The 22,610-nt window shown below is 63.2% G+C and overlaps 1 protein-coding gene and 1 long non-coding RNA gene across 2 annotated transcripts in view; one reads left to right on the top strand and one right to left on the bottom strand.

The window, feature by feature from the left end:
* ELOVL2 (ELOVL fatty acid elongase 2) overlaps window positions 1-13,230 on the top strand; it is a 29,166-nt gene extending 15,936 nt beyond the window's left edge. Inside the window, exons 2-8 of the mRNA XM_055128329.1 lie at window positions 5,676-5,739; window positions 6,692-6,879; window positions 9,483-9,560; window positions 10,111-10,282; window positions 10,645-10,769; window positions 10,927-11,061; window positions 11,459-13,230. Coding sequence (XP_054984304.1) covers window positions 5,676-5,739; window positions 6,692-6,879; window positions 9,483-9,560; window positions 10,111-10,282; window positions 10,645-10,769; window positions 10,927-11,061; window positions 11,459-11,581 — 885 coding nt within the window. The 3' untranslated portion in view covers window positions 11,582-13,230. The remainder of the gene's footprint in view (window positions 1-5,675; window positions 5,740-6,691; window positions 6,880-9,482; window positions 9,561-10,110; window positions 10,283-10,644; window positions 10,770-10,926; window positions 11,062-11,458) is intronic.
* A 3,756-nt stretch (window positions 13,231-16,986) lies between these two features.
* Window positions 16,987-18,728, bottom strand: LOC129401929 (uncharacterized). Its single transcript, XR_008628445.1, has 3 exons — window positions 18,493-18,728; window positions 17,848-17,891; window positions 16,987-17,086 (listed from the first exon to the last, which is right to left on the bottom strand). It is a non-coding gene; the product is annotated as an uncharacterized LOC129401929 (long non-coding RNA).
* Between the last annotated feature and the right edge of the window lie 3,882 nt (window positions 18,729-22,610).

Below are 22,610 nucleotides of genomic sequence, written 5' to 3'. Positions count from 1 at the left end.
GCAGGGTAAGCTCCCCCCACCCCCTCTCTGGCCGGCCCTGAGCTACGCGCCTCCTGCCTTGGGCTTGTTTTCTGTGCCAGTGCCCAGCTTGGTTTATGGCAAAGAGAGGGCTTCTCTCCCCGCGAGGACGAGACCTCACACAGCCTGCCTCACTTCCCTCCGAGGAGGCGATTGCTGAGGGGAGGAACCCGCGTGGGGAGGGGAGGGGGAGATGCCGGAGCTGGTCAGCGGCCGGGCGGTGAGAGGACCCCGGCTTCTCTGCGAGGAGGGAGGGCCGAGCCTGCTTTAGGATTAGGTGGAAACAATGTAGCCTGATTGTTACTCGCACTCAGCCGAGCGGTTTCCCAGGAGCCTTAAAGCGCCTTTGTTCCGTCCTGGCCCCGGGCGGCAGGACTCTGCTTGCACTTGATAACCAGGGCACATTCGGGCGACTCTCTCCGGGCCATTGTTCCCCGTGAAAGGGCTTTATTCTTCCCGTCCCGCACTCGGAAGCTGGGCCCCGGCCAGGCTGTCCTGAATGCGGTGGCTCTGTGGCAGCTCTGGCGGGAGGGGGCCTGCCAGGGCACCCCCACCCCGCTGCCCTCCGTCTGTCCATCCATCCGTCCGGCAGCTCTCACTCAGAGGCGTCTCGGGTCCCCGTCACCTGCTGTGTGTGTGTGTGGGGGGGGGAATGTGCCTTGCACGGGGCAGAGCCTTCAAGGGTGTCTGCACTTCTAATGGGCTCCATCTGAGGACCCAGGGTTGGGTAGCGTCCAGGGTCCGGGGAGGGTGGGAGGCACCTAGAGGGGGCGCCTGTGGACAGGCTGCAGCTCCTGGAGGGGGCTTTTACTTTTCATTTATTTGTTTGTTTGTTTGTTTGTTTTTGGGTCACACCCAGCAAAGCTCAGGGGTTACTCCTGGCTCTGCGCTCAGGAATTACTCCTGCTGATGCTTGGGGGACCATAAGGGATGCCGGGGATCGAACCCAGGTCGGCTGTGTGCAAGGCAAATGCCCTCCCCGCTGTGCTATCACTCTGGCTCTTTATTTTATTTTTTATTATTTTATTTTTATTTATTTATTTGTTGCTTTTTTGGGTCACACCCGGCGATGTTCAGGAATTACTCCGGGTGGTGCTCTGGGAATCGAATCCGGGTCGGCCGCGTGCAGGGCAAACACCCTCCCGGCTGTGCTAGCGTAGCAGCCCTACTTTTGCTTTTTTAAAACTAGAGTTCAATTAATATGGTCACAGTAGTGTTGAAGTGTATGATGTCAGCAGCCGGATGGCCCCAGTCCCGTGCTGTCCCCCCACTCCCCTGTGTCACCCGACCTTCTCCTCCCCCTGCTTGTGAGTCTGTGGTCACTGTCCAGGTTCATCCCACGGTCAGCGTCCTCCTTCCCCCGACGTGCCGGTTCCGTGCAAGGCAGCAGCCTCTGTGTGGTCCCTGCGTGGCCCCCGTGGAACGGGCGCGGCTTCTCTGGCCAGGGGCCGTGCCGCGTCCTGGCCGCCCCACTCCGAGCTGGCGCAGGCAGGAGGGCGGCACAGGAGGTGAGCATGGGCGTGGGGAGCGGGGGACGGGCCAGGCGTTCCTTCCCGGCAGGGTCGGCACCAACCACCCCGCGCCTTGCCAGGAACCGGGACTTGCCCGTCCATCCGTTGGGGCCCCGCCGTCTTTCTCTAGCGCTAGTGTAGACGTTGCCTCGGCCACTGCACCCGTCCACGCCGGCCCTGCTCCGCCCTCGCTCTCTGGGAGAGACAGACGGGGCCCGGGGAGTCGCCAGAGGGAAGAAAGGCCCCCAGTGGCCCGGTCCCCACTAGCACTCGGCCGACTCATTCGCTCACGGCTGAAAGTGCCCACATGGAAGCACCAAGCTGTGTGTGCCGTGCCCGGACTCGAACCTGGGCCAGCCGTGTGCAGGGCGAGCCCCTCCTCGGTGCGCCCTCCCTCCACACCCACCCTTTGGGACCCATCCAGCCTCTCCGTCTTTTTATTGGCGAGTTTCAGACCATTCAAAGCTTTTTGTTTGTTTGGGGGGGATGCCAGGGTGTTAGTCCTCAGGCGGGAGGGACCCTCTGCAGTTCCGGGGTTCGAATTGCAGTTGGCCCTGCGGCAAGGCAGGCGCCCCTCCCCACCGTCCCGTTTCCCGGGCGCGAGACCGTTCGTTACTTAGGAGACTGGCTGCCATTCTTAGATTTTCCTGCTTGTTTCCTTTCTGGTCTTGGCCCATTTTATTTTACTGTCTTTTCCCTTTTCGGACCCTGTCCAGCGGTGTGCAGGGGCTACTCCCGGCTCTGCACTCAGGGGTCACTCCTGGTGGCGCCCGGGACTGAGCCCAGGTTGGCCGCATGCCAGGCAGATGCCCTCCCCGCTGTGCTGTCCCTCCAGCCCCTCTGCCCTCCGTTTTTATTTGGCTTCATTGGGATGGCTCGAGCTGGCGACGGCTACTTCCCCCGAGCGTCTCTGCCCGCTGTGTGCTTGGGGGTCCTGCCGGGGGTTCCGCTCCCGGGGGTCTGCCGTCTCTTGCGCCACCTCCTGACTGGCCTCTCCGCCCGGGCGGTCTCAGCTGGGACTTCCCGCCCCTTCTCCCCGCACTCGCGGTCGGTCTGTTGATCTGCTTTTCCTCTCCCTGGACAATGAGCCCTTCCCACGTGTCTTGTGGTGCAGAAAGTGGGTTTCTCCCTCACGCTTGGGCAGTAATTGGCAATGCGTGGAATGTCCTTGGCCGCTGGTCCTCAGGACGCCGTGTCATGCCCCTCGCTGACCGGGGCTCTGGGAGGGGCTGGCGGGTCCCTCTGCGTCAGGCCCCCCCACCGCAGTTTTCACCATTTTAAAAGTCATTGATGGGAGGCTGGAGCAATAGCACAGCGGGGAGGGCATTTGCCTTGGACGCAGCCGACCCAGGTTCGAGTCCCAGCATCCCATAGGGTTCCTTGAGCACAGCCAGGAGTAAAGTAATTCCTGAGTGCAGAGCCAGGAGTAACCCCTGTGCATCGCCGGGTGTGACCCAGAAAGCAAAAAAAAAAAAAAAAAAGGTCATTGACGGGGCTGGAACGACAGCACAACGGGGAGGGCGTTTGCCTTGCATGCGGCTGACCCGGGTTTGATTCCCAGCATCCCATAGGGTCCCTCGAGCACCGCCAGCAGTGATTCCTGAGTGCAGAGCCAGGAGTGACCCCTGTGCATCACCGGGTGTGACCCAAAAAGCAAAAATAAATAAATAAACAAATAAATAAAAAGTAAAAGTCATTGACTCGGGAGCAGAGAAGGGACAGGGCGAGGATGTGGGCCCTGCACGCGGCTGACTCAGGCTCAGCCCCCCGCACCACAGAGGGCCCCTGAGCACAGAGCCAGGAGTCGGCCCCGAGCACTGCTGGGTGTGGCCGAAAAACAAAACCGAATCACTGACTTTCCACGGCGAGTGACATGTTGGTGCCGACAACCTGCAGGACCGCAGCCAGCGTCCGGCCCTGGGGTGGCCTCACGTCTCCCCCCTCCCCCCCCGTCACCTGCGTCTCCGTCCGCAGGGCCCCTCCCGTGTGACCCGCCGCTGCCCCTCTCGCCGGGTGTGCTGGGTCCACGGCGCAGGGCCAGCGGGGAGGAGCCCGCCTCCGTGTAGATGCTGGGGTGCTGGGTGCCGAGTCACGTCGGGGGGGTCACCACGCTCTCTCCGCAGGAGGAGGCCGGGCCACCCCCAGCTCAGGGGGTAGGGGAGGCTTGCTAGTCTAGAACTTTCTCTGGTCCTGGCCTGTGTGGCCCACCCTGCCGCTCCCTGTGGGCTTCCCCTGGACCCAGGCTGTGCGTCTCCACACCGGCCTGCTCTGTCCGGCCCAGGCCCCTAGGCAGACAGGCTGCTCGGCCATGGTCACCTCCACTTCCGGGCAGTCCCCTGGGGTTTTCCCTGGCCACACCTAACTCTGCTCAGGGTTCACTCCCAGCTCTGTGCTCAGGGCTGACTCCTGGCTCAGTGCTCAGGGCTCACGCCCATCTCTGTGCTCAGGAATTACCCTGGGTGATTCGTATGGGATACCAAGGCTCAAACCCAGGTCGCCCATGTGCAGATGTTCTTCCCGCCAGTCCCCCTGGAACTGGAGCTGCCCCTTTGACTCTCCCCCCTCCCTCGGGGCCCAGTGTCTCAGTGGCAGGATACGTGAAGCCCCTCCCTGGCCCCGTCTCCCCTGGGGGCCCGAGGCTGTCTCTGACGCACTGCGTGTTCCAGTACCTCGAGGTGCCCAGTGTTGTCTGCGCTGGCTCGGCGAGCGTGGCCAGCGGCCGCCCTGGGCGTGGGCCCTGGTGGCCTTTCCTGGCCCTCTCCGGCCTCCGTCAGCCCGTGTCTGTGATTGGCCGTTTTCCAGTTCTGTGGCTCTCCCATGGCCGAGCAGCTGCCCCGCCTGCGTCCTTGCCCCTGGGGGTCTTTCTGGAAGGCCGAGGGGAGGAGACACACTTCCCAGCTTCCTCGCCGGGCTGGACAGCGGCCAGGGCGCGTGCCGAGGGCCCCGTCCCAGGAGGGTGTGGGCCCCGGGCTCTGTCGGCTGCAGCCCTGGGGGCCCCGAGCTCTGCGGGGTGGTGAGGGTCCCTGTCTCCGCGGGCCTTTGCACAGGCGCGCCGACCAGCTGGGCCGGCACTGCCCGGGGGTCCTCATGCCTCCTGGGAGACCTCGCCCCCCACCACCTGCCAAGTCTCCTGAGCCAGCAAGAGCCGACGGCCCCGGGGGGACGAGTCGGGGCTTCAGCCCCTCTGCCGGCCCAGGCTTCCACAGACGCCCTCGAGGACCGTCGCTGACCACTGAGCCACAAGGCCTCTGCCACTCCCAGGGTCAGCGCCGGCTGCTGGGGTGGGCGTGTCACCCTTGCTGGGGAGGAGCTCGAGGCCAGCGTCCTTTCCCCAGGGGCCCCCAGGTGATCTAGGGGGTCACCTGCAGGCCCCCCAGGTGGGGAGGGCCACAGAAGGGGGCTGAGAAATGCTGCATTAGGGCAGGGGGTCTCTGGGGGTCCCGAAAGAAACAAAAGAAAGAATGAGGGGCAGTGGACAGCTGGGATGACTCCAGGCTCAGTGCTCAAGGCTGACTCCTGGATCAGTGGTCAGGGCTCACTCCCGGCTCTGTGCTCAGGACTCACTCCTGGCTCTGTGCTCAGGGTCACTCCTGGTTTTGCACTCGGGGATCACTCTTGGAGGGGCTCAGAGGACCAGCCGGGGTGTGAGGGGCCAAACCCAGGCCAGCCACACGCGAGGCAAGCACCAAAGCTCCCGCCCTCTCCTGACCCGAGCAGATTACTCGGACCCTGAAGCTTCTTCCCAGAACCCCCCCACCCCGTGCCCATCTGCCCGCCTTTACGTGGTAGCAATTGACCTGGTGGAACCGGGTGACAGCACTGCGGTACTGGTAGTACTGATCTCGGCAACGCTCGGAGAACGACCGAAAAGTCCGGGGAAAGCAGCCCCAGGGCTTCATTTCCTGATCAAACATTGAAAAGGGAGAAGCAGCCTTTCGGCCGGGCCTTGGCCAGTGCGGCCGCGGCCCCTCACCCGTGGGAGCCGCCTAGCCCCCGGGTGCCCCCATCACTGGCGGGAAAGGAATGAGGCCGCTTCCAGGCGGTTTTCCAGGACGCCCCGTGCCCGAGGAATGAAAGGCGGATTGTTCCCTCGGAACCGCCCCATCCCGCCGCTCCCGGCACCTGACCCCCGCCCTCCCCTCGCAGGAGGCTCTGAAGGCCTTCGACGACGACCTCAACGCCTTCCTGGAGTACATGTTCGGGCCTCGAGGTGAGCGCGCTCCCGGCGGAGCACCCTGGGACGAGCCCGTCACGGGTCACTCTGCAGGGAGGGCCCCCGAGCAGGCTGCTCCTGCGACCACGCTGTCCCCGGCCCCCCACTCACCGCTGCAGGACGGCCTGCCCCTGTCTCTGGGCTCAGTCTCCGCAGAATCTGGGGCTGGTCCTGCAGCTTGGGGGGCCCCTGCCCCCGCCCCGGCAGGTGCCCGCTCTCCCGGCACTGTTCCTCCTTCCAGACAGACCCTCCCCGACAGACAGACAGACGACAGAGCCGGACGCCCAGACCCTCTCCTCCCGACGAGCCCTGCTTGCCGGGCCGGGAGGTGCCCCCGGGGTCTGTGTTCCTGAAAGTCACCCCCGAGGGTGGGAGCCCCGAGGCGGTCCCCTGGCTCTGGGTCCGAGGAGCCTCTCCCAGGAGCGGCGGCCAGCCTGGGACCCCATGGCCCCCTCCCCGGGAAGCCCCTCGCCTGCCGCCGGGACAGGGCTGTTCCCTGTTGCTCGCGCCCGGCAGGTTCCCAGGGTGGAGGCTGGGTGGCTGACCCCTCAGCGCCCTGGGCAGGGTCCTGGGTGCTCCGGCCCTGGGCACAGACCCCGCGCCACGGGCTCCTGGGCTGTTCTGTGTCAGGGGGGTCACTGCACCCCACAGGCGACCCTGCCTGTCCGTCTGTGACTCTGGAACCCCAGGCCCGGGGTTTGTCGGGTGGGTGCTGGGGTCCCCTGCTGTGTCCGTGGCTCAGTGAGGGCGACCCCGAGTCTCCCGGGAGCTGCCAGTGGGTCCGACTCTTGTCACGACATGTCTGGGCGCAGGCTGGGCCCCGCTCCCATGTCCCCGACACCCGTGGCCCCGTGGCCTGGCCGCTGGCTGGGCCCCCTCGGATGCAGCCAGTGGCCACACGCTGGCGCGCGGGGCCGGGGGTCACGCGCCGGCTTCTCCCGCCCCGCAGATGCCCGGGTGCGAGGCTGGTTCCTGCTGGACTCTTACCTCCCCACCTTCGCCCTCACCGTGCTCTACCTGCTGGCCATCGGGCTGGGCAGCCACTACATGCGGGCCCGGCCGGCGTACTCCCTGCGGGGGACCCTCACCGTCTACAACCTCGGGGTCACGCTGCTCTCGGCGTACATGCTGGTGGAGGTGAGTGGGCGGCTCCCCGCCCCTGGGTGGGATTCCAGTGCTCGAGCAGCGTCAGTGCCCGCGGCCCCCGGGGCCCCTCACCCCGCAGGCTCGGCGACCCGGGCGGGAACCTGCCTCACTGTCCTGCCACGGCCGGTGGCTCGCCCGGGCTTCCCCGCACTCACTCACCATGGTCCCTCCGGTCCGGCCATGCTGCGGAGGGCTCAAGGCCACAGGCCATTGTCACTGCGGAGTCAGGCTCAGCGCTGACCCGGCAGGAGTCGGTCAGCAGCGCCCGGGTCTTGCTGCAGCTGCTAGTTACCTGCCTGCCTGGGCGGGCGGGTTCATGGGAGCATCTTGCACGGAGCCAGGCGCTCGCCCCCCCCACCTTCCCTCCCTTTCCCTCCCTGCCCCTTGCTCATTCTCTCCCTCTCCTCTTTTCTCTCTCTCCCTCCCTCCCTCTCCCTCCCTCTTTCACTCCCTCCCTCTCTCTCTCCCTCCCTCTCTCCCTCTCTCCCCTTCTCTCTCTCCCTCCCTCTCTCTCCCTCCCTATCTCTCCCTCCCTCTCTCCCTCTCTCCCCTTCTGTCTCTCTCCCTCCCTCCCTCCCTCCCTCTCTCTCCCTCCCTCCCTCTCTCTCTCTCCCTCCCTCCCTCTCTCTCTCTCTCTCTCCTTCCCTCTCTCTCTCTCAGCCGCCTCTGCTGCTCAGGCCAGGTTGGCCTTTGGGGGTCTGCCTGCTCGTCACCTACTGACTTGTCACCCCAGCTCAGGCGGGCAGGTCAACATTCAGCAGAGGGGCTCCGAGTTGCTGTGCCTTGTCACCCCTGAGTGCCCCACAGAGGCTGGAACAAACCCCATGGGAGGGTCAGGGCCAGAAGGCTTCTGGGAGGAGGTGATGTTTGAGCTGAGAGCGAGAAATGCCAGAGGGGTAGGCACGGCAGACCTGGGCGTGTGCAAAGTCCCCGTGTACGGGATGAGGTGGGAAGGGTACCCGGCGCCTCTGAGGGCCTTGAACGCTGGGCGTGACGGGAAGCCGGGTTCAAGGAGATCGAGACCTGCTTCTCGCCGGCTGACTGAGCGCTGACTGGCGCAGAGGTGTGGGGAAGTGCGAGAGAAAGGGGGAGGCGGGGCTGGGTGGAGGGTTTTTAGCGCAGGGGAAGAAATTTATTATAATCGCACAAATACAATAGAGAAAATGGCTTGAGGGTCGGAGAATTGAAATGTTCAGATATTGCATCTTTCAGTTCTTATATATATTATGAAATTTATTAAAATTTTGTTAAATATATATTGTATGTAGTTGTGTACATAACCTGTATGTATTGGTTTTGGGGCCATACCTGGTGGTGCCCAGGGAGCAAACCCAGCCTGGCCACAGACAAGTGCCTCCTCGCTGCTTTCTCTCTCCAGCCCTAAAATTAATCTATTTTTAACAAAAGTTTCAATTGGGATTCTGTGGTTTATAAATTACTAACAGCGGTTTCTCATAGCCACAGTTCCCTAGAACTTATATTTAAAAATATTATATTTTGTTGAGTTTTATTTGGGGTAAGAGGCTTGTTTTCCAGGACAGGCTCGCGGCTTGGACTTGGGCCCACGCTTCCTCCCCGCAGCCGGGACCCCGCCCACCCACACAGCCCCGCTACCGTGCTTTCTGCACACTCGACCCTCCCCCCCGCCACCCCCCCCCCGCCACCCCCCCCCCCCGCTGTTTCCCATTTCATTTTTCTGTCTGAGGGACCTTCACATCCTCATCTAGAGGCCGGAGCTGGAGGTTTAATGATTTGTGAAAGGGCCTTCTAGGAAAAAAAGCATTTGATAGTGGTCACTGTCACTCTGTTGCTCATCGATTTGCTCTAGTGGGCACCAGTAACGTCTCCATCGTGAAACTTGTTACTGTTTTTGACATATCGAATATGCCACGGGGAGCTTGCCAGGCTCTGCCGTGTGGGCGAGATACTCTCAGTAGCTTGCCGGGCTCTCCGAGAGGGACGGAGGAATCGAAGGGTCGACTCAGCCGACTCAGCCGACTCAGCCGACCTGCCTGAGTCGGCTACGTGCAAGGCAAATGCCCTCCCCGCTGTGCTCTCGCTCCAGCCAGATTGATAGTGGCAATCTCTAACAAAATCTTTTTTTTTTCATCCCCCACCCCTCTAACAAAATCTTGCTCGGAATGCTTCAGAATATTTGTTCCTAAGTTGTTCTTGGGTACAGTTCTGCCTTTTGCCCATGGAATTTAAGTACTTTTAATTTTTTGTTGTTGTTGCCTTATGGTCTAATTCTAACCTGGTCGCAGTGGCTGTTTTGGGTGACTTCTTAGGATAACCCAGGCTAGATGTCTTGCCCCCCCCCGCCATCTCCAGAATGGCACATGGACATTGTTCAGTGGTGCCACCCTACGTGGACACTTTAAAGTGGACACTCCCGGAGTCCGTGAGCTGAGCGGGAGCCGGGCCCGGGGCTGGCAGCTGCAGGGTCAGCCCGAGGGACAGCTGTGTCCTATGCCCTTGGCCGCGACGGTGTCTGTCCGGGCCCGCTCCCCGGGCAGACGCCGGTCGGTCAGTGCGTGTGTGGGGACGCCCAGCCTCGCCCTGTGCAGGCTGAACCTGCCCCTGGTCTCTCGCAGCTCGTCCTCTCGACGTGGGCTGCGGGCTACAACTTGCAGTGTCAGAACCTCAACAGCGCCGGCGAGGGCGACATCCGGGTGAGTCCCCGGGGACGCGGGAGGGGCCCCCGCCTGCCTTTCCCCTCACACTCGCAAAGTGAAATGAGCGGATGCTCCCGGAGAGAATCGTTACAACCCTATGTTTTCTTTCTGGGTCACACCCGGCGATGCCCAGGGGTTACTCCTGGCTCTGCACTCAGGAATTACCCCTGGCGGTGCTCAGAGAACCATATGGATGCTGGGAATCGAACCCGGGTCGGCCGTGTGCAAGGCAAACACCCTCCCCGCTGTGCTCTCGCTCCAGCCCGACAAGGGGCTTTAAATCCCAGCTTCTGGGGGCCAAGTGTGTGCTCTGCGCTGGACTCCGGCCCTGACGTTCTGACTGGCCACACCGAGTCCGGCCTTAGCTAGCGCCTCACACGGGGTTTACTGAGATGCTGTTACCTTAGTGCCGTCTGCTATGCCACGGCAGCCCTGGTGTGCAGACACGGGAGCTAGTGTTTCAGGGAGAGCAGTGCCGGGGCTGCCTTCCTGGGGGTCTGCTGGGGGGGGCGTGGCGGCAGCGGCCCCCTCTCCCGCCCGCCCCCAGGTGGCCCGCGTGCTGTGGTGGTACTACTTCTCCAAGTCGGTGGAGTTCCTGGATACCATCTTCTTCGTGCTGCGGAAGAAGAGCAGCCAGGTCACGTTCCTGCACGTGTACCACCACGCGTCCATGTTCAACATCTGGTGGTGCGTGCTCAACTGGATCCCCTGCGGCCAGAGTGAGTCCCACCGCTGGGGGCCAGGCGACCCGGGGGGGGGGCGGCGGGGAGCTGGGGGCCGCGTGGGTGCAGGCGGCATCCCCGGGGCTCCCTGGGCCCCCCTTTCCCTTGGTCTGTCCTCACACACGGAGCAGCCGGAGGGGGAGGGGGGAAGGAAATGATGTCCAGGAGGCTCTCGGACCCGGGCCTTCAGGAGCCTGCTCTCCCGCTCCAGCAGCCGGGCCTGGCTCTGACCCGACCCTGGTTCCCGACAGCCTCCCCACCCCCCCTGCAGGGGCGGTTCCCCCCGCCAGGGCTGGGCTGGCGCGCTGAGCCCGGGGGGCTCTGCCGGCCTGGCCCCTGCTCAGCTGCTGTCTCCGCAGGCTTCTTCGGGCCCACCCTGAACAGCTTCATCCACGTGCTCATGTACTCCTACTACGGCCTGTCCGTGTTCCCGTCCATGCACCGCTACCTGTGGTGGAAACGCTACCTCACGCAGGCGCAGCTGGTACGCGGCTGCCCCCGGGCCCCGGGGCCCCTGCAGTGACCTTTTCCCGACGAAGCTGGGACGCGGCCTCTGTCCCCGGCACCCCACCCCCCACCCCGGGATCCAAACCCAAGCCCAGCAGGCCCATAGCTGCCCCCTCGCCCGTGCCCGCCGCCAGGTGCAGTTCCTCCTGACCATCACGCACACGCTGAGCGCCGTGGTCCGGCCGTGCGGCTTCCCCTTCGGCTGCCTCATCTTCCAGTCCTCCTACATGCTCACCCTCGTGGTGCTCTTCCTGAACTTCTACGTTCAGGTGAGTCACCGGGGGGACTCACGGAGCGTCGCCGCGCTCGGGGGGACACGGAGAGGCAGTGCAGTGATCCCCGCACAAGGAGGGATGCGCGGGCTAGCTCCCCGGCCCGCTGTGCGGTTCCGCCGCGGGTCACAGCGGGACGGGCGGGTGCGCCTGGCGAGGCCAACGCTGTGTGGACCCCCAGAACCGCACACGGGCACAGAGGGGGACGTCCCACCATACACAGACAGGAATCCTTAGTGCGAATTCTCAGTCGCATCGGGCTGAGTCGTGCTTTGTGGTGGACCCTGGGCCCCGCTGACCAGCAAGGGTGGCCGCTGGGCTGCGCTGCCCGAGGGAACTGTGGGGACAGTTTCCACAGTTTTCTCTCCCTCCTGGTGTCCCGCCCACCCGACAGACATACCGGAAAAAGCCGACGAGGAGAGACAGAGGAGAGCCGCCGGCGGGAAAGGACGTGAACGGGTTTTCCCCGGCCCTTCCCAGCTCCGCCAACGGGGTCCGCGCCAGGAAGGTCCAGTAAAGGTCTCGGGGGGAGCCGCGCGGAACCGCCCCGCAGACCCACGCGTGCCACAGCACAGACTGCACTCGGAGCCCTGTCCGTGCCGGCGGGAACTAATTCCTCTGTTTATAAATCATTTGTACCTGGAAGCGTATTAATATATGGCGATTAATCCGTTAACCGGCCTCTGCGGGAAGGGGCTTGACGCTAACGCCTTACGCCCCCAGCGCCACATGGCCTCGAGATAAAGTGCTCACCTTCAGCCAGAGGGACTTTCCTCGCCGCCAGAAGCAGCAATGGCCTGGGGTCACCAGGTCCTTTGTCCCGTTAGGGTCCCCCCCCAGGAATCCTTCCCAGGCGCCATAAACGGGACGCAGAGATGTCTCCCAGACAGTCCCCAGAGCCCCGGTCCCCCGAGCCCCCGTGCCGTGCGACTCCTTGACTTTTGACGAAGGGAAGCTGGTCTTCCCGCTGCGCATCGCTCGGCCCAAACACCGGTTCCCCGGGCGCCGTGTCCAGGGCAGAACCCAGCCGGGCCCACGCAGCCGGGTCTGTGGGTCGCCGGCACCGTCTGGGTCCGAGAGCAGGCCCGGCTGTGAGGGGCTCACCTGTGCCTCCAGGCTAACGCTGACGCCCAGGACGGCGCCTGCCCTTTCCCTCTTCCTCTCTGGCCCCCTGTTCTGCTTTGAACCACTGAGTCTGAGCCGGCTGTGCGTGCGGGCCGGGGTCCGTCGTGAGACCAGCAGGGGCGGCGCCCGCATGGAGCTGCTCCCGCCCCGAACCCCAACCCAGGAGCTTCCCGGAGCCCAGCCCGTGTGGGACCCGGGGGGCTCCGTGCACTCACTTCCAAGGGAAGCCCCCGGGCCCCTCAGCGGGGTGAGGCCCAACCCCTCTCCCCGCCTTCACGAGGGGCACAGCCACGGCCCCGGGGTGGGAGGGGTTTAAGCCTCGCCCCGACACTGGCTGGTCCCCAGCGCCCAGCTCCTCCCAGGGCCAAGTTTCCAGGAGATTCACCTGCGCTCAGCTGACAGTCCCGGCCGCTGGGACGAAGCACTTACGGGTACGCCTGAGGTCTGGCAAAGAACAAACTAGAACAAACACCCTTCTAGTCGGGGTCCCTCCCCCGCTGAAGCAGGTGCATATTTTAAACTGTCATAAGTGTCCCAACTTTATATATATATATATATACATATATATATGAAATCTAGGCAAAAAAAAAGAGCAAGATATTTTTCCCAAAATTTCCTCTTACAGGAGCGAGACTTTTACTGCAAGCATATCTACTAATCATTTTTTAAAACAAGTAGAATGTTTACTTAATGGAGTCAGACACAGAAACTCTTCCTCTGTCCACAGAGATCCGTAGGCATTTGGGAGAATAAGGTCACTCTCTCCAGATGTATTTATTTTTAAGGCCAAAATGGTGTTTATTCTGAAGGGCAGAAGAGCACTTTGTCAGGAGCCATGCGACTCTCTCCAGGGTCTCTGACCCCCTGTGTTCTCCCTCCCTGGGCTTCCTTGCTAGGGAATCAGAAAGTCACTTTATTTCCCTCTGAAATCGCTTGTACCTAGAGAATGTCTCCGGCTGGGGTGGGCGCGGAGGCCTTTTCCTCTGCAGACAGAAAGGCATCCTGTGTGATTGCTGGGTAATAAATCGCTTTTTACACTAACACACTCTGCAGTTGGATCTGGCTCAGGGACATCAGGACGTTTGCTCGGGCTGTCGAGGGCTGCGGGGAGACTCCGCACCGGGACCCAGGCCCTGAGAGCCGCCTCTGTTGGATGTCAGGCGAGCGGAGGACGGGGACACGCAGACTTCCGGGCGGCGGAACCAGGTCGCCCCGACTCTGAGCCAAGGGCACCGGCCGGTGCCAGGCTGGGCGTGTCGGGTGGCCCCAGGGGAACAGGGACCTCAGGGAAAGGCACGAGTGACGGGGGGACAACACGCTTGAAAGCTCCTCTACCTGCCCCCAGGCCCAGAATTTTACACGTGTGTGTGTGTGTGTGTGTGTGTGTGTGTGTGTGTGTGTGTGTGTGTTGGGGGCAGAGGTTCTCGGCTGGGCTCAGCGTTGCTCCTGGCTCTGTGCTCTGGCGACCAGATGTGGTGCTGGGAGCTAACCGGCCCCGAGCAAGGAAAGCGCCTTCCCAGCTGCTGTCTCCTGTGAGACAAGGGAAGAAGGCGTTGGTCAAAACCTCAGGGCTGGAGAGACGGTGGCGCGGGGCTGCTCCAGGGCTCACCCCGGCTCCCCGGGACGCCCTGAGCTGCCCCAGGCATGATGGCCGAGTCAGGAGCCCTGAGCGTCACCAGGAGTGCCCCCACCAAAAGAGCGAACCCCAAATCCTAGCAAACTTACTTCCTGCTTCAAGCCTGAGAAGCCGCGTCTTCCCTCACTGTCTGTGTGACGGGGGCGGCTGAGGCACCCGGGAGGAGTTCCGCACTGCCGGGAGACCAGACCAACCCCCCCACCCCCCTGACCTTCAGGGAGGCCGGGCCTTCAGCCCTGGGGCCCAGGGACATGCCATCGACCGGCAGATCGGTTTCCGTGGGAAGCTGCATTCCTAGGAGGAAACTGAGACCAGCTGACACCCCCTGTCCTGCCCCCGGGGCCCCGAGAGCCACCAGACACCCGGCAGCACAGTGGCCAAGGGCGGGCAGAGGACAGCGGTCAGTGGCAGGGACGGGCAACTTCCGCTGTGGCCTGTTGGTCCGTGGATGCCCTGGGGTGCGTATCGGTGACTCCTGAGCATCGAGCAGCTCAAGAATCACCCGCCCCCAACTCCCCGGCCCCTCGCCCGGCACCAGCCTCAGTTCCTCTGGCGGTGGCGACTCAGCAGAAGCCGCATGTTTCTTGGGGTCCCTGCCTGGAGCTGGCCCGCGCGTGGTGCTGCAGACGGAGCCTGTGTCCCGCCTGCAAAGCCCGCACTCAGCTCTCAGAGCCGTCGCCCTGGCATTTTTGGGCACTCAGACCTGAGCACGCCCTGGGGTACTCAGCGCTGACTCCTGGCTCTGTGCTCAGGGATCACTCCTGGTGGTGCTCAGGGGACCATGTGGGCTTCCGGGGACCAACCCGAGAAAGGCCAAGCCAAGTGCCCGCCCCACTGCCCTCTCTCTGCTCCTGACCCCCAGTTTTATTTTTTGCTTTTGGGCCATGCCTGGTGATGCTTAGGGGTTATTCTGGCGGTGCTGGGGGGACCCTACGGGATGCTGGGGACTGAGCCCGGGGAAGCCACGTGCAAGGCAAACGCCCTCCCCGCTGTGCTGTCGCTCCGGCCAATGGACTCTCGATTTCTAAGGCTAGTGAGTCTCAGGCCTGAGAAACCTGAGTGACCCTCAAGTGTCCGAGCCAGCCCCGCTCTGCCCCGTGCGGTTCTGAGTCCGGTACACCGAGCCGCGCTCAGCAGGGCGGCGTCCTTAGCGCGGGAGCCGGGCCCCGACCTCAGTTCCAGGAAAGCCCCGAGGTCAGACCCGGGTCTGTGCACCCCCTCCTAAGCCCCCCCCCCAGCTGGGCTCTGCAGCTATGTGCAGCCTCCCCTTGTCCAGCCACCGGGTGGAACGTGACCTGGCCATCCGCGGCCTCCTCGTGTGGCAGGGCTCCATGTCGGGCGTGTTTGCCCACATTCGTGTCGCGCTGAGTCCTGGGTTAAAGTTGCCGCACGTGCATACAGCGTGGCCACCAGTGCCAGGGAGGGTTTGCGCTGCCCCTGGGGACCAAGGGCGCCTCTGCCAGGCGGGGTCATGTCTGCTGCTGGAGCTGGAGGTGGGGACCGTGTGGGGCCACAGGGGGAGGGGAGCAGGGCTAAGCTGGGCCACGGTCACTGGCCGCAGTGAGACCCGCACAGCCCCGGGCAATTCTTGGTGCTACAATGTCTCAAGTCTCAGGGCTACAATGTCTCAGGGCTACAAAGTCTCAGGGCTACAAAGTCTCTGCCCTACAATGCTTCAGTGCTACAATGTCTCAGCGCTACAATGTCTCCGAACCATACACTGAGAGGGTCAATGTCACACCCTGTGCACCGCCTGGTCTGTCAGCTCGAGGCATGTGGGCCAGGGTCAAAGAGCCACCCATGTTAGACCCTGGCCACATCCCTGACACCCACACCCGGCAGGGACTGGGGGACAGGGACCCCCAGACAGGTCAGGCGCTATGACGTGCCCTGCCCGGTTCCCATGGGGCCCCGCCTGTTCGCACAGCTCCTCACTCAGGGCTCCCGGGCCCCACGTATGGGTATGTCCACAGCCGTCCTTCGATCTCGGCCCATCCATGGGACAGCTCAGCTGGAGTGACCGTCCCCAAGGCGCATTTGGGCGTACAGATGCCACCCGAGGGCTGGGCAGAGGTGGGCGGGCGCCGAGGCCAGGGGTGGGCAGAGGCGTGAGGAGGCCAGACTCCACGGCTGAACACTCGTCCTCAGACCCAAGGAACCGACCTCGGGAATGTCCATCACCCAACTCAGCGCTGGACGCACGGACACACCTTAACTAGGCTTAGGGTGTCACAAAGTGCACAAATGCTGGACGTCACCATGCTGCTGGCCACGGTGGTGCCCCCGGCCTCGGGAAGAGCCACCGGGAAAGTGTCCAGGGCAGAGGCAGTGGCTTAGCCCCACCGTCCCCCGCTCTCCGCTCTGTGCCTGCCCACACCGCTCCCTGCCTGCCGTGGCCCAGAGCTGCCATGCCACCTGCTGGGCACAGAGCTGAAGTGCACCCGACTCGGACGGAAAGGTGCTCCGAGGGGCCTGACAGGGCCGAGAAGGGTCCCAAAGTGCGGGGAGGGTCCCGTAGGGAGAGGGGCGGGCTCGGAACCCAGCAGATACCCCGGGGAGCGGAGGGACAGAGGATGGTTCAGGCGCCTTCACGAAGGACTCCAGGGTACAGGGGGATGCAGAAAGGAAGCCCAGTGAGCTGGAGCACGCGTCACGGACGGCCACCGCGAGACAGACCCGCGGCTGGACAGCAGGACGGGAACGGGCGGAGACACCCCGGGAGCAGCAGAGAACTGAGAACTCAGCTGGCCGGGGGGGGGGGGCATGGCTAGGCCCCCAGCGGTGGGGGAAGGGAGGCGGCAGGTCTCACTCAGGAGCTGCCGAGGCCCCTGGACGCCCAAATGCGAGAGACACAACCCAGCTCAACTGTCCAACGTCCGAGACAAAGGACACCGAGGCAGGCCAGGCCAGCTGCACGCTCAGAGCTCTGGGTGACGCCACGCACCTTCCACGCCGCGCCCTCCGGACCCCCTCACCCGGCCCCCCAACAAGCCGCCTCCGTCCTTGCGGCCCCCAGCACCTTCCCCAGCCCCGGGCTGCTCAGAGGCACAGTATGGGCGAGGGGGCAAGGAGGTTTATTCGGGTCCAAGGGGTCAGGTGGTGGCCAGCGCCTCATGCCCTCCCCGTCCCCCACCAGCCCAGGGCAGCCCGGCCAGGTCCGAGGGCTTTGGGGGAGTCTTCAGGCTTCTGCGCCCGGAGATGAGGTGCAGCGTCCTGCCAAGGGGCCGGGGTGTTGCTGGGCTCCGCTGTGTCTCACTGGGCCTGGTGTGACGGGAATAAAGTCCCTGAGGGCCGGGCAGTGGGCGCGGGACACGGAGGGGACACGGAGGACCCGGGCCGGCCCAGGGAGTGGGACCGCGGCCACTGCTGCCAGTTGGGGCGACTCGTGCCACGGCCATGACCTCCAAGGGGCCGGAGAAACCAGGCTCTGGGCCTGTGTGAGCAGCCTCGCTGCCGGCAGGAAGACGGGGAAGCGGATCGAGATGCGTCGAGGGCTGGCCGGATACTTACACGGACCCTTTGGGACGCCCACGCCCGCCAAAGAGTCAAGTGTGGGGGCTGCAAAGAGCTCTTGGAGGGGCCAGGGAGGGAGGACAGCGGGGAGGTGCTTGCAGCTGACCTGGGTTCCGGCCCTGGGATCCCGCATGGCCCCCAGCCCAGCAGGAGATTCCTGAGCACAGAGCCAGGAGCCACGCCCGAGTGCCATTGGGCCTGACGCCCCAAAGCCCCAAAACCAGATTAAAAAAACAAAAAGCTTTTGGAATGACATGTCAACACATTGAAAAAAGGGGGGGGGTAAACTGAGTCCATTGGGAAACACCTGTCCACGTGTGCCCTCACCTGGCAGGGTGGGAGACGCAGGCAACGTCTCACCGTGCATGTGGCACCGATGAGAACAAAGCAAACCCCCCCCACTCCCCCAGCCCCCCCAGACCTTCTCGGGCGGGAATCGGGGAGGGGCGGGAGGGACTGTGGGTTCGGGCGGCTGGAGCGGTGACGCAGCCCAGACCAAACGCACTTACCGTGTCCTTCTCTCCGTCGCTGCGGGGAGGAGAAAGAGGCAAGACTGGGAGGGAAGGAAGAGCAGCATGACTGAGAGTCCCACATCCACATCTCCGCCCCCCACGTGCAATGAGCATGGGTGGGGCCGGCCCCTCCCTCCCACCCTGAGCCCAGAGCTGCAGACCCTCTGCCCCCCACCCTCACACCTGCTCTCTGCGGACACCCCTTCCCTCCTCCCAGCCAACCTCACCTCTTCTCCGAAACTTCTGCTGCTCCCACCCAGCCCGAGTCCTCCCGCCTGAAGCCCCCCCGCCCCATCCCTGCCCACACGCAGCGACACTCCTCCCGCTGTGCGCTCCATCCTTCCCGGAGGCGCCTTCTTCGTGTGCCGCGCAGAGGAGGCCCCGTGGCCCGTGGCGGCTGCTCCACAGCTGCAGGGGCCGATGCTTGACTGCGGGCCGGGCGTGGCCGGAGGGCTGGCGTGCGGGTGGGCACCCAGAGGCCCCCTTCACTCCCAGGCCTCTGCGTGCCTGAGGCGGCAGCATCCCCCACACCACACGGACCCCCCAGAGCTCTGAGTGATCCCTGAGCACTGCACCAGGAGTGGCCTCCGAGCACCGCTGGGTTGCCCCCCCCCCCCGCACAAAGCAAAGACACCAACTCACTTCTCATCCTGCTCCTGGCCCTGGCCCTCTTCCTCCCTGAGTATGACCTCAGCGGCTTCCTCTTCCGGCTGGTGGGCCAAGGCTGTTCACCGCTTCGGGCCCCTGAATCCTGGTCGCTCTCCAAGAACAGGTGTGTCCTACCATGAACCTTCCGGGGCAGAGGGGCCACAGGTGGTCCCGTGAGTAGGGGGCCCGTTTGCACGCCGCTGGCCCAGGCTCGGTCCCCAGCACCACACACGGTTCCCCAGGCCCTGCCAGGACTGAGCCCTGAGCACGGCTGGATGACGCATCGCCCCCTCCCCCCAATTTTTTTCCTAGAAAGATATTATGAGCACTGTTTAAAGAGTATCAGTGGGCGATTAAACCCAGTCACACCAAGTCAGACCGGAACTTTGGGCCAAGGCGCGGGGTGCAGGGCAGGGAGGGAGAGAAGAACAGGGTGGGGGGCTTTCAGCAGCAAAGCCCCCCGTGCAGGGCACAGCAGCCAACTCAGGAGCCTGCATGCCGGAGCGGCCACGGCGAGCACGGGACCCGCGTCCGCACGGGCGTGTAAGGCCCAGCACCCTAAGCAGCAGGTCCCTTACTGGGACGTGAGTCTCTGCTAAGGTGAAGTCACCCTGCGGCAGCCTTATGCGGAGCGGACACAGCCTGTTAGGTGACGTCAGCTCGGGACCGGGAGGTCAGATGGGGGCTGGAGCGATAGGACGGAGGGGAGGGTGTTTGCCTGGCACCTGGCCAACCCGGGTTCGATCCCCACATCCCATCTGGTTCCCTGAGCACCATCAGGAGTAATTCCTGAGCACAGAGCCAGGAGTCACCCAGAGCATCGCTGGGTGTGACCCAACCCTGCCGAAGGACAAACACCAGAAGCTCTCGGTCATCTGTGGGGGAGAGACGGGCCGAGGGGGCGGCTGGGTCAGTGCTGACCAGCCCTGGGCCTGCACGGCAGACCTAAGGCGGCAGGAGTGAGTGGGAAAATGAGGGGGTGACTGGGGGGGCTTCACCCTTTGGGGGTGAAGGGAAGCAACTGTGTCTGCCAAAGCCGTGGGTGTCGACGCTGGGCAAGGCCATGAACTGGGAGGACGAGGATCAAACCTGAAAGGAGATACGGGGCGTGGAGCAGCGGCAAATCAGAGGTGGAAGCAGACGGCCAGGGCTGGGGTCTGCCGCCCCAGACAGCGCGGACCCCCACTACCTGCAGCCCTGCTTCCGGCTCTCGGTGTCCCTCGGAAGCCGGGTGTGCCCTGAAACAAAGGCGCGGCAGTAAGGACACAGGGCCTCCTCCCTCGCGCCCCAGCTCCGAGGGGCGCCCACGTGCTCGGGGCCTCGCCCGCTCAGGGGCATCTTCATGGCAGAGGTACCACAGCTCCGGAACTAGACATCGGGGGACACTGAGGAGGAAAAATAAAAAAATCTGTGGTAGATAAACACGTCAGTTGACTTTGGCTGGGAAGTAAACATTAGTGGAGACATCAGAGGTGATAAAAAGTGAAAACCAGCTGGAGATGGGTGAGAGCAGAACTGAGAACATTTGTAGGAAACCAGTTAGAAGAGCTAAGTTTATAGGTGAAGGAGCATGAAACCAGGAGGAAATAGTCAAGCCTGGGGGGAGGGAGGGGAGAGAGAGAGAGACAGAGAGAGAGAGAGAGAGAGAGAGAGAGAGAGAGAGAGAGAGAGAGAGAGAGAGAGAGGGAGGGAGAGGGAGGGAGACAGAGGGAGAGGGAGGGAGAGGGAGAATGGGAGGGAGGGAGGGAGAGGAGAAGAGAAGGGGAGAGAGGGAGGGAGAGAGAGTTTGAGAGAGAGAAGGGGAGAGAGGAAGAGGAGGAGAGAAGGGGAGAGAGGGAGGGAGAGACTATGCAATAGATTTAGGAAGCCCAAAATTACCGCTTTGAAAGGAAAAACAACACAGACCTTTAGTCAGATTCACAGAGAAGTAAAACCAGATCCCAAAGAGAAATGGGAAGTAACGCTACAGAAACAACCAACCATAGCGACACGGACAGTGAGCTGCGGGGTTAGATGCCGGAGGGAGGAGCACCAGGGCGAGAAGGGAGGAGGGGGCGGGAAGCCCGAAGGCTCCACAGGCACCAGCCAAGCGGCCTTGTGGCGCCCCAGAGACAGACCCCAGCGGGGACGTCAGGCAGGGACTTCCACCAGGCGCCCAGAGAATGAATGCCCAGCTTGCCCCGACGCCCCCAGACGAAAGGATAGGAAGCTCCGGACACAGGCTCCACATTCGATGAAGCTAACGTAACTGTGAAACCAGACAATCACGATCATGATATCCCGTTAATCACCGGTTTCTCAGGTGGGCTCAGTAACATCTCATTTCGTCCTTTCCCCGAGATCTTAGAAGTCCATCTCAACTTGGCCCTCCCAACGATGTTGCACTGGGGGCTCTTCAGGGTCAGGGGGATGAGATCCAGCTTGTTACTGGCTTTAGCATATGAATACACCATAGGAAGCTAGCAAGGCTGTCCCATGTGGGCAGGAAACTCTCAGAGGATTGCCAGTTTCTCCCACAGGGAGAAGTAGGCTAAAAATATCTGAGAGCTTGCTTTTAAGTCTCTCTCTGGATGTTGGCTGTTGATGGGATTACACACACCTGGGTTCCTCTGCTGGTACCTTCATGCATGAGGCCTGTCCGAACGTTTGGAGAGGGGCCTCCAGCATGGCTGTAGCTAGGTTCCGGTGGTCTTTGGCTGCCGGGAGCTCTGCTCGGGGTGGGGAGGGAAGCTGGAGCCCATCCCCTCCGAGGGGCCCCGGGGAAGACAGCCAGGTGTGCGGGCAAGTAACTGATTGTGAAACCAGATAATAATCATAAAAAGGGGGGGCTAGGGGTGTGGGGGGCTAGGGGTGTAGGGGTTGGGGTGGAGCTATACTGGGATTCTTGGTGGTGGAATATGTGCACTGGTGAAGGGGTGTGTGTTCGAGCATTGTATAACTGAGACTTACGCCTGAAAACTTTGTAACTTTCTACATGGTGACTCAATAAAAAAATCATAAAAAAAAAATCGGGGCCCCTATTTTTGATGACTACAGATGCAAAACAACTCAGCCAAATATTTTCAACCCCAAATCCACAATACGTTGAAAGAATCGTGCACCATGTCTCAGTAAAAACACAGGTGCATCGGGATGTGGCATCGGACGGGAAAGCTATGCAGTAGAGGCAGAAGAGCGCCTGGCAAGCCCAACACCCTCTCACGATGATCCCGACCAAGGACGCGTGGCCTCAATGCCAGGGACATCCTGTGGCGACTCACAGACAGACAGACGCTCGGCGGTCAGCACCGGGAAACTCCTGCAGTCAGGAAGGAGAACGAGCCCTGTATGGCTGTGTCGGCAGGGCTGACGTACAGGGCACGGGAACCGGCCGCAGGATGACGGCTGTGAGATGCCACACAGAGAAACCCCCCGGGACTCCGGAAAGACGTTGTGAGGAGCAGCGAACAGCCTGTGGGCCTCTTGGCCGCAGGTACGCAAAGGCCGTTGCTTGGTTGGGACCCAGAAGACCCACCTGCAGCCACAGCAAACAGGGCTAAGGACGGGGCGGAGGGCGCCGGGGTCTCAGCCCAGGCCTCCACTCGGGACGCCGGGCTCCATGGTGGCTACTCCTCCGGCCCCAGGACCACCAGCAACGACCCCAAGCTGGGAGCCGCTCCGAGTGCCACCGGGTGTGACCCAAAAATCAAAGTGAAGGGCGGAAGCCAGGCCGGGCCAGCCTGTGGGAGGGGCCAGGCTCCCTCCGGCCGCCCGTGCCGGGCGCTGCACAGCGGGAAGAGGAAGGAGAAATGACGCTGGTCCCGAATATGCCCGGGAACACGGCCAAATCCTCGGGCAACAGTCCTTGTCCAGGGCGGAGCGGCCCAGCTCGTGACCCCTCTCAGCTCTGGGAACGACTCACCCGGCCTCGTCTGTCGCAGCCACCCGCGCGGGCACCCCCGTCCCGAGGCCTGGGAAGGGGGCAGCATCTGGGGGCACCTCCAGGAGCCCCGCCGGGCCTGCTCCCTGCTGCGTGCGCCCCGCTGGGCCTCCCTGCGGTCAGACCCAAACAAGAACAGATGAGCTTTCGGGGACCCCTCCCCGCTTCCCGGCTGGGGCCCCCGGACTCCCCC

This window comes from Sorex araneus, chromosome 2 (genome assembly GCF_027595985.1).
Source record: "Sorex araneus isolate mSorAra2 chromosome 2, mSorAra2.pri, whole genome shotgun sequence".
NCBI classification, from domain to species: Eukaryota; Metazoa; Chordata; class Mammalia; order Eulipotyphla; family Soricidae; genus Sorex; species Sorex araneus.
Note: the sequence above shows the minus strand (reverse complement) of the source record. Positions and strands in the feature narration are given on the sequence as shown.